At 42.3% G+C, this 15027-nt stretch overlaps 1 protein-coding gene across 3 annotated transcripts in view; it reads right to left on the bottom strand.

The window, feature by feature from the left end:
• The window catches only part of LOC140736796 (choline transporter-like protein 3), a 147095-nt gene that overhangs the window by 113425 nt on the left and 18643 nt on the right, over positions 1–15027 (bottom strand). For 2 of the 3 annotated variants that reach the window (XM_073062723.1, XM_073062725.1), the window contains exon 2: positions 10902–11006. In XM_073062723.1, the coding sequence (XP_072918824.1) occupies positions 10902–11006 (105 nt within the window). Of the gene's footprint in view, positions 1–8744; positions 8762–10901; positions 11007–15027 lie in introns of those variants that run through there. The other variant, XM_073062724.1, reaches the window with a different exon arrangement.

Genomic DNA, 15027 nt, shown 5'->3' with positions numbered 1-15027 from the left:
GCAGCCACGAATCACATTTGCATGTGCGTCAGCCAACATTAAGATAATGGGGTTGTGACGGTGGTGTCGGAAAAGTGGATGCTGTCCAAGTTGCATGCCATCTTGGACAATGTCTCCCATCCACTCCATAATGTACTGGTTAGGCACAGGAGTACATTCAGCCAGAGACTCATTCCACCGAGATGCAACACTGAGCGTCATAGGAAGTCATTCCTGCCTGTGGCCATCAAACTTTACAACTCCTCTCTCGGAGTGTCAGACACCCTGAGCCAATAGGCTGGTTCTGGACTTATTTCCACTTGGCATAATTTACTTAATATTATTTAATTATTTATGGTTTTTATATTGCTATATTTCTACACTATTCTTGGTTGGTGCGACTGTAACGAAACCCAGTTTCCCTCGGGATCAATAAAGTATGTTTGTCTGTCTGTCTGTCTGTCCAATTGCCCTGCGTCACCTAGTTTAAGGAATTTGCACCATCAGAATCAGAAATCAGGTTTAATTTCGCTGGTTAATGTGAAATTGGTTGACTTTGTGGCAGCAGTACATAATAATGTATTATGTGCCAAAATTAGAGAGGGTTCAAAGAAGGTTCACGACATATGAAGAGTGTTTGATGGCTTTGGGCCTGTATTCACTAGAATTCAGAAGAATGAGGGGTGATCTTATCGAAACCCATTGAGTAGTGGAAGGTTTTGGTAGAGTGGATGTGGAGAGGATGTTTCCTATGGTGGGAGAGTCTAAAACCAGAGGACACAGCCTCAGAATGGAGGGGTGTCCTTTTAGAAAGCAGCTGAGAAGGAATTTCTTTAGCCAGAGAGTGGTGAATCTGTGGAATTCATTGCCACAGGCAGCTGTGGAGGCCAGGTCTTTATGTACATTTAAGACAGAGGTTGACAGATTCTTGATTGGTCAGGGTATGAAGGGATATGGGGAGAAGACAGGAAATTTGGATCAGCCATGATGAAATGGTGGAGCAGACTTGATGGGTCAAATGGCCTAATTCTGATTCTATATCTTATGATCTTATGCTCTTATAATAGAGGAAAACACTGTGAATTACTGTAAATAAATAAATGAATGAATGAATGAATAAAATAGTTAAATTAAATAAGTAGTGCAAAAATAGATTTAAAAACAGTTCTAACTGAAGAAGCTGTTCCTGAATCATTGTGTGTGTGCCTTCAGGCTTCTGATGGTAGCAATGAGAACAAGGCATGACCTTGGTGATGGGAGGCCTTAGTGATGGATGCCAGCTTTTAGAGACATCATTTCTTGAAGATGTCCTGGATACTATGGAGGAGAGTGCTCATGATGGAGCTAACTAAGTTTACAACTCTCTGCAGTTTACTTTGATCTTGTGTAGTAATTCCTCCCGTACCAGATGGTGATGCAGCCAGTTAGAATGCTTCTAACAGTACATCTGTAGAAATTTTCAAGTGGTTTTGGAGACATACCAAATCTTATCATACTCCTAATCAAATATAACCACTGTTGTGCCTTCTTTGTAGTTGCATCGATATGTTAGTCCAGGTTAGATCCTCAAAGATATTGACACCCAGGAACTTGAAACTGCTCACTCTTTCCATATCTGATCCCTTTATGAGGACTGGTGTGTGATCTCTCGACTTACCTTTTCTGAAATCCACAATCAGTTCTTTGGTCTTACTGACGTTGAACGCAAAGTTGTTGCTACGATACCACTCAACTAGCTGATATATCTTGCTCCTGTATGCCCTTCTCTTCACCATCTGAAATTCTGCCAACATTTATTTCATCAGCAAATTGAGCTATGCCTAGCCACACAGTCATGGGTGTAGAGAGAGTAGAGCAGTGGGCTAAGCACACATACTTGAGGTGCACCATCGTAACATTGTGTATGTTCAGGTAAGTTTTCAATCAGTTTGTCCCAGCCAAGGTATTTGAACATTCAGAACGGTCGCCCATTGTAGATGTACAGTTCAAAGGCAGCATTGTCAACACAAAGTATTGAAGTAAGCAATGTCATTGTAACTATTGAAACTGTATTGAATCACCTATTGATCTTAAAGGTATAAACACGTGATGTACTCTTGAGTTTGGAAACTACACCATGAGGATTTCTGTTGTTCTGACAAATAAAGATGTTCATATCAACAATTTCTCCAATGAGTTAGTTGCAGTCACACTTGCTGGCAATGAAAGAACATGGAGGCAGCTTCATGAACCCCCACAGCTCCTGTCATCCATGCCACCTCATTCTCTGAGGCCAAGGTGAAAGCATCCTTCACGATGGAAGGCAACTGGCTCAGGCAGCCTGCTTGGCCGAGTACTAAAAAACTGTATTAATCATCTGGCTGGAGCGTTTATGGACAACCTCGCACTTCCGCAGTCCGAGGCACGTACTTGCCTCATCAATCCCCCAGGAAGAACACGGTAACTTTCCTCAATGACGCTCATCCAGCAGCACGTACATCCACTGTGATGACGTACTTCCCAGGTTGGTCATAGAGCGTGTCAACTCCTGCCTAAGGAGTGACCTGGATTCACTCCAATTTGCCTATGGTCACAAGGGGTCAATAGCAGATGTTATATCATTTGCTCTTTACTCAGCTCTGGAACACCTGGACAATGAAAGTGCATATATCAGAACTAAGCTCCAAGAACTAGGCCTTGGTACCTCCCTTTGCAACTTCACCCCCAATCTGCTCACTTGCAGACCTCAGTCAGTATGGATTGGCAACAACACCTCCTTCACAATCACCATCAGCACAGGTACACTACAAGATTGTGTGCTTTGCCCCCCACCCCCCCCCCCCCACTCTCACTTTACACTTTATGACTGTGGCTAAGCAGAGCTCCAGCGTCGTATCTAATTTTGGAGATGGCACCACTATTGTTGGCCTAAACAAAGGTCGTGACAAATCTGAATAGAGAGAGATGAAAATCTGGTTGAGTGATACAATACCAATAGTCTAGCGCTCCAGCATCATTAAAACCCAAGGCACAGTATTGACTACAGGAGGAAGCCAGAGGTTCAAAAGCCAGCCCTCATTAGGAGAACGGAGGTGGAGCCAAAAATTTTGACACATTTCTAAAGACGTACAGTGGTGAGTATCTTCGCAGGTTGCATCACAGCCTGGTATGGAAACACCAAAGCCCAGGAATGGAAAAGGCTACAAAGAGTGGTGGAGTTGTCCATCACAGGCAAAGCTCTACCCACCACCAAACACATTCACATGGAACGCTGCCACAAAAAAGCAGCATCCATCATCAAAGAGCCCCACGATCCAGCCCATATCCTGTCCTCACTGGTACCATCAGAAGCTGCGGATCCCATGCTCCCAGGTTCAGAAAGTTATTACCCTACAGGCTCCTAAACTAGCTTGAGTAATTTCAATCACCACTAATTTTAACTGTTACTACGATCTACAGACTCTCTTCCAAGGACACTTTACAACTCCTGTTATCAGTATTATTTTTATTTGTACAGTTTGTCTTCTTCTGCACATTGATTGTCTTTGTGTATAGTTTTTTTTTGTAAATTCTATTCTGTTTCTTACTTCTTTTTGCGATTGCCTGAAGCAAATGAATCTCAAGGACATATATGGTAAAATACATAATTTAATAATAAATTTATATTTAACTTTGAAATAGTACTTTTCATGGTTTGCGAATGTCCCGGAGATCCTCACAAGCACTCAAACAACATTGACAGTCAGAAAGGCCAAGAGGGTGTGGAAGGGCCGACTGCCAAAACACATTTAGCAGATGCTTCCTGTTTTAAACCTTAGATCCAGCCTCATGAAGTCAATGGATAAGCACCAACTACAAGCAGTGCTACCATTAGGAACTTGGGGAGATGAGCAGAGTTTATTTTTAATCAGTGCGCCTTTGTGATCTGGAATGTTCCATATGAAGGGCAGGTGGAAACAGTTTCAATGGGGAAATGGGCCATAGGGTTGAAACAGAAGTATTCTCAAAGGTGTGGAGAAAGAAGGGTGCAGAGCACAGAGAAGATAGGGTGAACAGCCCCTCAGCAGCAAGTTTATATGAAGAAAGTAACGTGCAGGAGAAATGGGAGTTGAAACTGCAGACTGAGGCACCGAGCAGGGTGTAGCAATGAAGTGAAGGTGAATTAATTGCCTTTAACTTCCATTCTTCAAATAGTTCACATACCTCAAGTCAGGCAACTGGCTACAAAATCCACCCCTGCCTGTCTTTGAAGTGAACAACACACACCTTCTCTCGGAAATATTTCGTCGAACATTTTGTATATTTATGCACACACATTTGGAGCACATCTTAAGAGAGGTGAAGTTCAGCTCTGTTGTAAAAGCTCACTGTCACTTTCCAACTTCTCACTGTTCCACTCTGTATCTCGAAAAAAATTAAAATAATGTCTCTAACAGAGAAGCAGAAAACTGTTACAAAAAATTAAAATTTGATTTGAAATCAATTTAAGCTTCTGGCTAGCAGAATAACGACAACAAAATTAATGCCATTGAAAAGAGATTCTGAGATAGACACATGGATGATAAAAAAAGGCTATGTGTAGAGGAGGATAAAAAGGGTTAGGTTGATCATGGAGTAGGGTAAAAGGTCAGCATAACACCTTCAGGCGAAGGCTTGTCTAATGTTCTGTGAAAAGATTGTTGACCAGAAATCTTAAACCTGTTCTGTCCAGAATGCTTTCTAATCTTCTAAATACCTCCAGAACTTGTTATATTTACTTCAAGGTAATTCAAGCACCTAACCAAACTTACTTTTACTCCATAGTTCACCAATGGCCGTGTTCCACATTTGGACTCAATCATGAATCTAGCAGCAGAGGAGGTTACTTCGGACTGTCACAAGCAAGCGTGCTGGGAGCACAAGAGTGAGATCGTGAACTGTCCAGTAGAAACAATGCCTTGATTTGGCCTACTCAGACTGAACCCCACAGCTAGTTAAAGAATCTTACCTGAAGCCTATGAAGAAAACCATTGATAAGACAATTTATGTCAATGTTCATAGGATGAGGTAATATATATAACGCATTGGAACACTAAGACTGGATCAGGTTTCTAACAAGTCAGGCTGTGCAGATAAACAAGGCCACTGTACATTTTAGAAATTAATTGCCAGATGAGAAATTGAATTGGCTTACATTGTTTCCATCAAGGGCAAGTTTGCAATTTTTAAGAACACACAGATCAACTTGAACATATATGCTCAGATCACAGGATGACACTTTCTCTGGTTTCATCTTGAATACATTTTGAGAAGATAAAAACTTAAATGCAGCCAACTGCTGATTGACTCTTATGCTTTAACATACATTATCGATGAGAAAGCAATGGTGTTATAAACATTACCGGTTCCAAGTATCAATTCATTGTTAACAATAATCGAGTGTTGTACTTTTCAGTGATCACAGTATTCTTAAAATTCCAAAACGTTAGCAAAGAAAAAGTGGAAGCAACATCGCACCAATGGGTGAATTGTTCAACTTTGCAAAACTTTAATAGTACAGCCATGATTTGACCCAGCACATTCCTCAAAAAATCAGAAATTGAGGACAAAAATGCTGAGGAAAATGTTACACAATATAGGAAGTGAACTCAGAGAAGATATTCCTGGAGAACACAGAGATAACAAACTTAGCGAATATAGTGAGATTTCTAAAACAAAAAGCAAGATCTCCCAATACCAAGTTATTTAAACAGTTATTTACTTATGCCTAGAATATGCAAAGACTTCTGTCAGGAAACAAGACTTTAAACAATTGCATGAAGGTTCTTATTTCATAATTATTGGGTCTCTAACGCTCATAACTTCTCTTATTTAACTTCTAGGAACATGATTTTTATTGGCAGTGAGAGTAACTTGATAAAACTTTAATAAGGGCCAGATATTATTTTACTGAGATACTTTTAGACCGACCAAGTTCCTGAAACTGCCAACTTGGTGGATTCATTCCTCAAAAAGTAATCCATACTCTGCGAATAATGATCTGCAAATTTAAGTTTAAATGTCACCTTGGCAGCTGGGGAATTTAAATACAGTTAATTAAATAGCCTGGAATTTAGAGAAAGGATTCCGGCAACAACGTTGATGTAATTATTGGAAATATGACTGTCAAGTTCACTATTGCCCTTTTGGGAAGCAAGTCTGTTGCCCTAATGCACTCTGGTTCACCTCTGACCACTAGAAATATGGTGGCCTTTTAACATTCCTTTGAAATGGCCCAGCATGCTGTTTAATGATGGCACCACTTCCTTAAGGCCAGTCTGAAATAGGCATCAAGAACTGCCCTTGAAAGCAGTGCCCATATCCCGTGACAAGGCTGCTTTGGACTCGCTAATAGCATCATTTCAGCAGGTCACCACTACAGGAGATATCTCAACATCTCCTGGAACAACACGTTTGTTGACCAAATACACATTCACACAATTTCCTACTTTTTACCGTGCAGTTCATTTCTTCTGGTACTGAGGCCTGTTGCAGAAATTGTGAGTTCAGATCTCCCACATAACCTGCAAACTTACAGCAAGAATGGATACATCTGGGTGCAGTGTGACTGTGGAAATGCAGAGCATTCTCTCCCAGCAGCCGGTGAGGCTTGGGGGCCAAATGAAACCAAGACCGTCTCCCTTTCTCGTTAGGTAAAGATCTTAAGGGATTTGGAAGCAACCCAACGAGATGGAGAATTAGATAATACTTGAAGAGAGGAGTGGGATTGAATAACCTTTCCCATGACCTAATCTGCCCTAGATTAATCTAAATCTATCCTATGGTCTCTTCCCACAACTTTTGCATCATGTCCAGCTGAAATACAGTATCTGGTTCAGTATACATCATGTTGCATGTTATTGTGCTTGGACAGCATCCTGCTCCTCCACAGGAATAATGGAGGAGCACGGTGACATTTAAGTGCAGTAACTCAGAACGCACCAAGTGGAACAAGTTGGGGGAACCTCACCATAAATGGGGTTGGAGTGGTGGGACAGGGCTGAAATAGTGATCCGAGCTGCCAGGAAGAGGAGGGGGCTCAAAGTAGAAAGGTTCAATCTCAGGTTTCTTCCTCTCCAAACACTCCCACCAGAAAGGTCTGAAGAATTTCAAAATGGTCCTTTAGTCACACAGGTTGGTGAAAAGTAAACGGGTGCTGGAAAACCTTGAAGGTGAATCTTTGATTATAAATTTAATGCAAACTTTGAAATTTACATTGAACTCTGGACATAAGAACATTTCAGATTTAGCTGTTAAACTAGTGGCCTTTAATCTGGTTAATAAAACCACCACAATTGATGGTATGTAGAAAATTACACCTGCATAATGGGAGAGGTTGCGTGGCTATTCCACTAAAGGATAATCACACAAATATTAAGGAAGTGTAACTGAGTTGTTCAGATGCTTTTGTGCTTCTACACACACACCACAGGAAACTGTCGAGTCCCAACAAGTCCACAAGCCACTATATAATTGTATGGAAGGAGCGAAGAATCAATCATGCATAAATCATTTTCCAACAATAGAGCTTTCAAAGAAGCAAGGATGACTTTTAACCTTTGCCCTCAGTTGCTAGTAATTTGGAGGGTATCAAATCTCTGCACTTCACTGACATTGACCAACTTTTATCCTACTGATTTTACAGTAGTGTCCAGGTGGCGGGGTAAAAATGCTCCTTTCCTAGGGCTTACGGATGTGGTCATATTGGTTCGAGCAGGCTGTAGAACATAACACAATTATCAATAAAGGCAGGGCTTTTGACAGCCTAAAACTGTTCGATTACCATATAAATTCAACACGTAAACTAGTGAAACTGTGCTCAAGGCCTGAGTCAGAGACAAATAGAGATACTTGTAAGAATATCTCACCATTCTTTGAAATTATAGGAAGTTTTTTTCAAACCAAATCATTCAGAAAGTGAGAGGACAATAAGCTTATTGCCTATTTGGGGTAAAGTGACGGTGCCTACATAGTGGCAAGACCCGAACATGCATAAATAATCAAAGCAAACTCCGAAAGGGTTGTCTTCTTAATTTGGGTTTTGATGATGGGTGGATTAAATCAACAGCAGCGATTTATTTTGGATTTCAATAAGGTTTCTGTGACTCAATCCAGCTTCCTTGGAAAAGGGGAGCTGGAATTAAAAGGAAGCTGGACTGAGAAGAAATCACAAAAATGGAAACCACTGACCAATTTGGTGTTGCTATTGGCAAAGGCCCATGCAGGCTGCAGTGATGCAACCTGCCAGGAATCAGGTCTATACCAGACATCTCTTTTCTATTATCTGCATCGATGACAAGGAGTCACCACATCTGCAGATGAATCAAAGGTACTAAAGAGGGCAGAGTACAGGCCGGTGGTGTCTGACCCTGGGTCAGTACAGTCGTGCAGCAAGTAGAGTTGCTACCTTACAGTTTGGTTGACTCATTCAATCATGCTTGTGTGCAGTGTACATGTTGACCCTATTATCATATGAGAAATACATCGTGATTCCCACGATGTATAAAAGTGGGAAAGGACCATTACTTCAAAGGGGAAATGGACTAATGAGTAAGGGCATCAAAAACTATTCACTGGCCCAGATTGACAAGGATGGTGGATGGGAGGAGAAGCTGTTGGTATGTCTGATTATCTTTACTCTCTCTCAACCCAAGGGCTCTACTAGCTGACAAGCTGTTTAAATGCCTCCAATAATCTGAGACATATAAAAAAATTAAAATCCTATAAAGTGCTGAAAAATAAGTAATTCAAATATTTCAGGTACTTACTTTTTCCACATTTAAATGGTTTAACCTCCTGAGTTGAAAACCTTACACATAATAGTTTCAGCACAGTTTTGGAGTGCACAATTGGTAAACCAGCAGATTTATTGTAAATTATTAAGCTACAATAACTGCCCCAAGCACTAGGCTGAGTTACAGCCATGATAATGGCCTGGAGTTGCGGAGTTTATGATTTAATCAGAGTTATCCTGTGAATTCTGTCCTGTGTGTCCTCTGAGCTACATACCTGCAAAAAGAGACTCGATTTAAATGAAGGTCTTGCTCTCTGTATACCAGTTCCATTACAAATCTGAATCCTTGGCCCAGAATGGAGAAGGAGCATCCAGGCACGCAGTGTGCATCATCTAGACTGTGTTACGGAACCATGCGGAGGTCAAGCAGAAAAGTGGACAGAATGCCCAACAAACACTGCCCTCACTGTCGGGCACTTTCTGCTTCACCTGCGGACAAGTCTTGCAGGTCACGCTCACCTCACCAGCAACATGAGAACCCACAGAACCAGAGTGGAAGCAAATTGCCGTCAACTCCGAGGGACTGAAGCTTGGAATATACTCAAATGTGCTTAATGCCGACCTAAACAAAATAAGAAAAAAAAACAAGGGGGGGGGGGGGATAAAAAAAGGTAATGGGCCATTTATGAAATGCATCTAGCTGCTCTCTCCTGAACTTCGATGCAGCTTCACTGTCAATTCCAACTCAAGTGTCCTTAGGAAATACTCCTCATCAGCCAGTCCATTCAAAGTCTAAGTCAAGTTTATTGTCATCTGCACAAGTCCACGTGTACAGGTGCAATGAAAAACTCACTTGCAGCTGCATCGTGGGCACATGGCATTATTTAAGCAGCATTCACAAGAAAAACGTAAGTCACACACATTTTTACAAGAAAGAACACAAAAAAAACAATTACCAAGTTCTCTTCAGTGCAAAGTGATCAAAGTGGTCATTGTGATACTAAACTGCAGTGAATTCAGCCTCATCTTGGCAGCACACACAAAATGCTGGAGGAACTTAGCAGGCCAAGCAGCATCTACGGAAAAAATGTACAGTTGACGTCTCAGGCTGAGACTCTTCAGCAGGACTGAAGGGTCTCACCGAAGGGTCTCGTCCCGAAATGTCAACTGTACTTTTTTTTCATAGATCCTGCCTGGCCTGCTGAGTTCCTCCAGCATTTTGTGTGTGTTGCTTGTATTTCCAGAATCTGCAGATTTTCTCTTGTTTGTCAGCCTCATCTTGGCTTATTTTAGTCAATGCTTATTTTCAAGAAAGGCACATAACTGAAGCTATCACAAACTCAGCAACCCCAGGCCATTACCATGGCTGCAGTTCAGACTAGAGTTTGGAGGCAGGTATATGGCTTAATAATGTACTATAAAGCTAAGGTTGTCATAGCCAGCAGTGGTAGTGGAGATAAGCTCCCACTACCTATAAAATGCTCCAAATGGCGTGTGACTCTAACGGTCTCTGACAACCACGTCCAATTTTTGGCCTTCACATGTGGCTTAGCTACTAGGCCCGGCAGAACTGTTTCTACTGATAAGAGAAGGGGAAAAGGCTAACCACTGGTACCTCAAAACCAGTTGCTTCGGGCAGGTGGGGCTCATCAGCCTTGGACAGCAGCCCGCCTAGGAGAAGGAAAACTCTGATTTTAAACCTCTGTGGCCTTGTGGTCATATCCACCCATAGGAAAGGCTTCGAGAGTAAACCCTGAGGAAAAAATCCGTTGCCAGGGTCCCCAAGGTAGTTTGATGTTGTTTACAACCTCTGCGACGACACTGGTGCCAAGCTGTATTGGCGCTTGCCCTTCCCTTGGACTACATCAGTTACATGGAGAGGGGGAACCCACTGCATGGGCAACAACCGGTTTTTCAAATCTTCCCATCCAGGCTTGTGTCCGAGAGAGGACACAGTCCACCAGAGGCGCAAACGCATGATCCACTGGGATCAACTGCTGCCTACCACCGTAAAGCTACTAATTTACCAGCACAACACAAAGATTATGTTGAAACTAATATACAGGAAGGTTTTAAACTCAGGAGGCTAAGCTATTTGGTCTCAATGACCACTCCACGTACTTAAACCAAGCTGCAACTTTTGGTTAATCAATTCAATTTTTCCTTCTTTTTCTCACTGCAACACACTCACCATTCCAACCCAGAAGAGAAAGAAGACAATAAGCCAGGGGACATCTGTGCACCTTCTGTAGATCTGTGGTCGCCATTCTCTGTGAGGTCCGTCAACAGCAGTCACCTGAAATAAAAATGAGAAAGTCTGCAGATGCTGGAAAGCCAAAACAACACACTCAGAGGAACTCAGTGGGTCAAACAGCATTCAGAATAAACAGTCACCGTTTCGGGCCGAGACCCTTCTTCAGGACTGAGAAGGAAGAGGGATGATGCCAGAATAAAAAGGTGGGGGGGGGGGGAGGGGAAGGAGGATAGCTGGAAGGTGATAGGTAAAGCCAGGAGGGTGGGAAATATTTAGTTGTGCAATATCAACTCTCTTTTATTCTTTATACAAGGGGTGATTGATAAGTTTGTGACCTAAGGTAGAAGGAGATGAGTTATACAGCTCTCATTACATGCACATGCAGTCCAATTTGTTGAGTGATTATGCAGAAAGTTTGAAGTTAATAACTCATCTCCTTCTACCTTAGGCACAAACTTATCAATCACCCCTGCTGTGGACGCTTTCTGGAGGTCCAAGATCCATATGCTCCACGACCGCTGGACTAAGTGTGTAAATGTAGGAGGGGACTATGTTGAAAAATAAATGTGCTAGGTTTTCTAAAAGTGACTCCTTCTACCTTAGGCCACAAACTTATCAATCACCCCTTGTATAAAGAATAAAAGAGAGTTGATATTGCACAACTAGAAAATGATGCGGGTGAGGTAGCAAGGGAGGGGCGGGGGGGGGGGAAAGGGAATGGCAGTTGAACTTAATGAGTACTTGGCACCAGTCTTCACTGTGGAAGACGTTAACAGTGTGCCAGAGGTCCGTGAGTGTCAGGGAGCAGGAGTGAGTGCCATTGCTATTACAAAGGAAAAAGTGCTAACTAAACTGAAAGCTCTTAAGGTGGATAAGTCACCTGGACCAGATGGACTACATCCCAGAGACCTGAGAGAGGTTGCTGAAGAGATAATGGATGCATCGATTGTGATCTTTCAAGAATCTGGCGTGGTTCCAGAAGACTAGAAGAACGCAAATATCACTCCACTTTTCAAGAAGGCAAGGGAAAGGAAATTACAGGCCAGTTAGCCTAATAACCTCAATGGTTTGGAAAGAGTTGGAGTCTAGTATTAAGGAAGAGCTTTCGGGGTATTTGGAGACAAATGAGAAAATAAATCAAAGTCAGCATGGATTCTGTAAAGGGAAATCATGCCTGACAAATCTGTTAGAGATTTTCGAGGAAATAATAAGCAGGTTGGACAAAGGAAAGGCAGTGGATGTCATTTAGAAAACATAGAAAAAATGAAAACCTACAGCACAATACAGACCCTTTGGCCCACAAAGCTGTGCCGAACACATCCTTATCTTAGAAATTACCTAGGGATACTCACAGCCCTCTATTTTTCTGAGCTCCATGTAGCAATCCAGGAGTCTCTTAAAAGACCCCATCATATCTGCCTCCACCACCATCACCGGCAGCCCATTCCACGCACTTACCACTCTCTGCGTAAAAAACTTACCCCTGACATCTCCTTTGTACCTACTTCCAAGCACCTTAAAACTGTGCTCCCTCGTGCTAGCCATTTCAGCCCTGAGAAAATGCCTCTGACTATCCACACAATCAATGCTTCTCATCATCTTATACACCTCTATCAGGTCACCTCTCATCCTCCGTCGCTCTAAGGAAAAAAGGCTGAGTTGACACAACGTATTCTCATAAGGCATGCTTCCCAATCCAGGCAACATCCTTGTAAATTTCCTCTGCACCATTTCCATGGTTTCCACATCCTTCCTGTAGTGAGGCGACCAGAACTGAGCACAGTACTCCAAGTGGGGTCTGACCAGGGTCCTATATAGCTGCAACATTACCTCTCAGCTCTTAAACTCAATCCCACGATTGATGAAGGCCAATGCACTGTATGCTTTCTTAACCACAGAGTCAACCTGAGTAGCAGCTTTGAGCGTCCTACGGACTCCGACCCCAAGATCCCTCTGATCCTCCACACTGCCAAGAGTTTTACTATTAATGCTCTATTCTGTCATCATATTTGACCTACCAAAATGAACCACCTCAAACTTATCTAGGTTGAACTCCATCTGCCACTTCTCAGCCCAGTTTTGCATCTTATCAATGTTCTGCTGTAACCTCTGACAGCCCTCCACTATCCACACTATCCACAACACCTCCAACCTTTTTGTCATCAGCAAATTTACTAACCCATCTCTCCACTTCCTCATCCAGGTCATTTATAAAAATCACGAAGAGTAGGGGTCCCAGAACAGATCCCCAAGGCACACCACTGGTGACCGACCTCCATGCAGAATATGAGCCATCTACAACAACTCTTTGCCTTCTGTGGGCAAATCAATTCTGGATCCACAAAGCAATGTCCCCTTTGATCCCATGCCTCTTTACTTTCTCAATAAGCCTTGTATGGGGTTCCTTGTCAAATGCCTTGCTGAAATCCATATACACTACATCTACTGCTCTTCCTCCATCAATGTGTTTAGTCACATTCTCAAAAAATCCAATCATTTTACTTGGATTTTCAGAAGGCATTTGATAAGGTGCCATACATGAGGCTGCTTTTAAAATCCAATGGCATTGCAGGAAAGATACTGACATGGATAGAGGAATGGCTGACAGGTAGGAGGCAGTGAGTGGGAATAAAAGGGGCATTTTCTGGCTGGCTGCCAGTGACTGCTGGTGTTCCTCAGGAGTCAATGTTGGGACTGCTACTTTTCACTTTGTCAATGACCTGTATAATGTAATTGATGGCTTTGTGGATGATACGAAGATAGATGGAGGGTAGGTAGTGCTGAGGAAGCAATGCGATTGCAACAGGACTTAGACAATTTGGAAAAATGGGCAAAAAAAAGTGGCAGAGGAAATACAGTGCTGGGAAATGTATGATAATGCATTTTGCTAAAAGGAACAACAGTGCGGACTATTAATTAAATGGGGAGAACGTTCAAACATCAGAGGTGCAGAGGGACTTAGGAGTCTCGTGCAAGACTCCCAGAAGGTTAAGTTAATAGGCTGAGTCTGTGGTAAAGTAGGCAAATGCAATGTTGGCATTTATTTCAAGGGGAATATAATATAACAGATAGGAGATAATGCTGAGCCTTTATAAGATACTAGTCAGCAACACCTGGAGTATTGTCAATGGTTGTAGGCCCCATATCTCAGAAAGGATGCTTTGTCATTGGAGAGAGTCCAGAGGAGGTTCATGAGGATGATTCTGGGAAAGAAAGAGTTAACATATGAGGAGCATTTGGCAGCTTTGGGCCTGTACTTACTGAAATTTAGAAGAATGTAAGGGGATCTCATTGAAACCTACCAAATGTTGAAAGGGCTAGATAGGGTAGATATGGAGAGGATATTTCCTATGGTGGGGGTATCAGAACTACAGGGCATGGCCTCAAAATTGAGGCATGACCCTTTAGAACAGAGGTAAGGAGGAATCTTTTTAACCAGAAAGTAGTGAATCTCTGTCACAGACAGCAGTGGAGGCTATGTCCATGGGTATATTTATGGTGGAAGTTGATCATTTCCTGATCGGTCAGGGCATCAAGGGATATGGCGAGAAGGCAGGTATATGGAGTTAAATGGTATCCGGAATCAGCCATTGATGGAATGGCAGAGCAGACTTGATGGGCTGAATGGCCTAATTCTGCTCCTATGTCTTATGGTCTAAATCTGTTGGAATTCTTTGTAGAAATAACAGGCAGGATAGACAAATGAAAGCCAGTGGATGTTGTTTATTTGGATTTTCAGAAGGCCTTTGACAAGGTTCCGTACATGTGGCTGCTTACCAAGTTAAGAGTCCAGGGTAGTGCAGTAAAGATACCAGCATGGATAGAAGATTAGCTGACTGGCAAGAGGCAAAGAGTGGGAATAAAAGGACTTGGTAGTCCTTGTGCAGGGTTCCCTAAATATTAACTTGCAGATTGAATCAATGGTAAGGAAGGGAAATGAAATGTTAGCACTCATTTCAAGAGGTCTAGAATACAAAGCAGGAATGTAATGCTGAGGCTTTATAAGGTATTGGTCAGACCACACTTGGAATATTATGAGGAGTTTCGGGACCCTTATCTTAGA

This window comes from Hemitrygon akajei, chromosome 12 (assembly GCF_048418815.1).
Source record: "Hemitrygon akajei chromosome 12, sHemAka1.3, whole genome shotgun sequence".
In the NCBI taxonomy this organism is placed as follows: domain Eukaryota; kingdom Metazoa; phylum Chordata; class Chondrichthyes; order Myliobatiformes; family Dasyatidae; genus Hemitrygon; species Hemitrygon akajei.
This window is presented reverse-complemented; position numbering and strand designations above follow the sequence as displayed.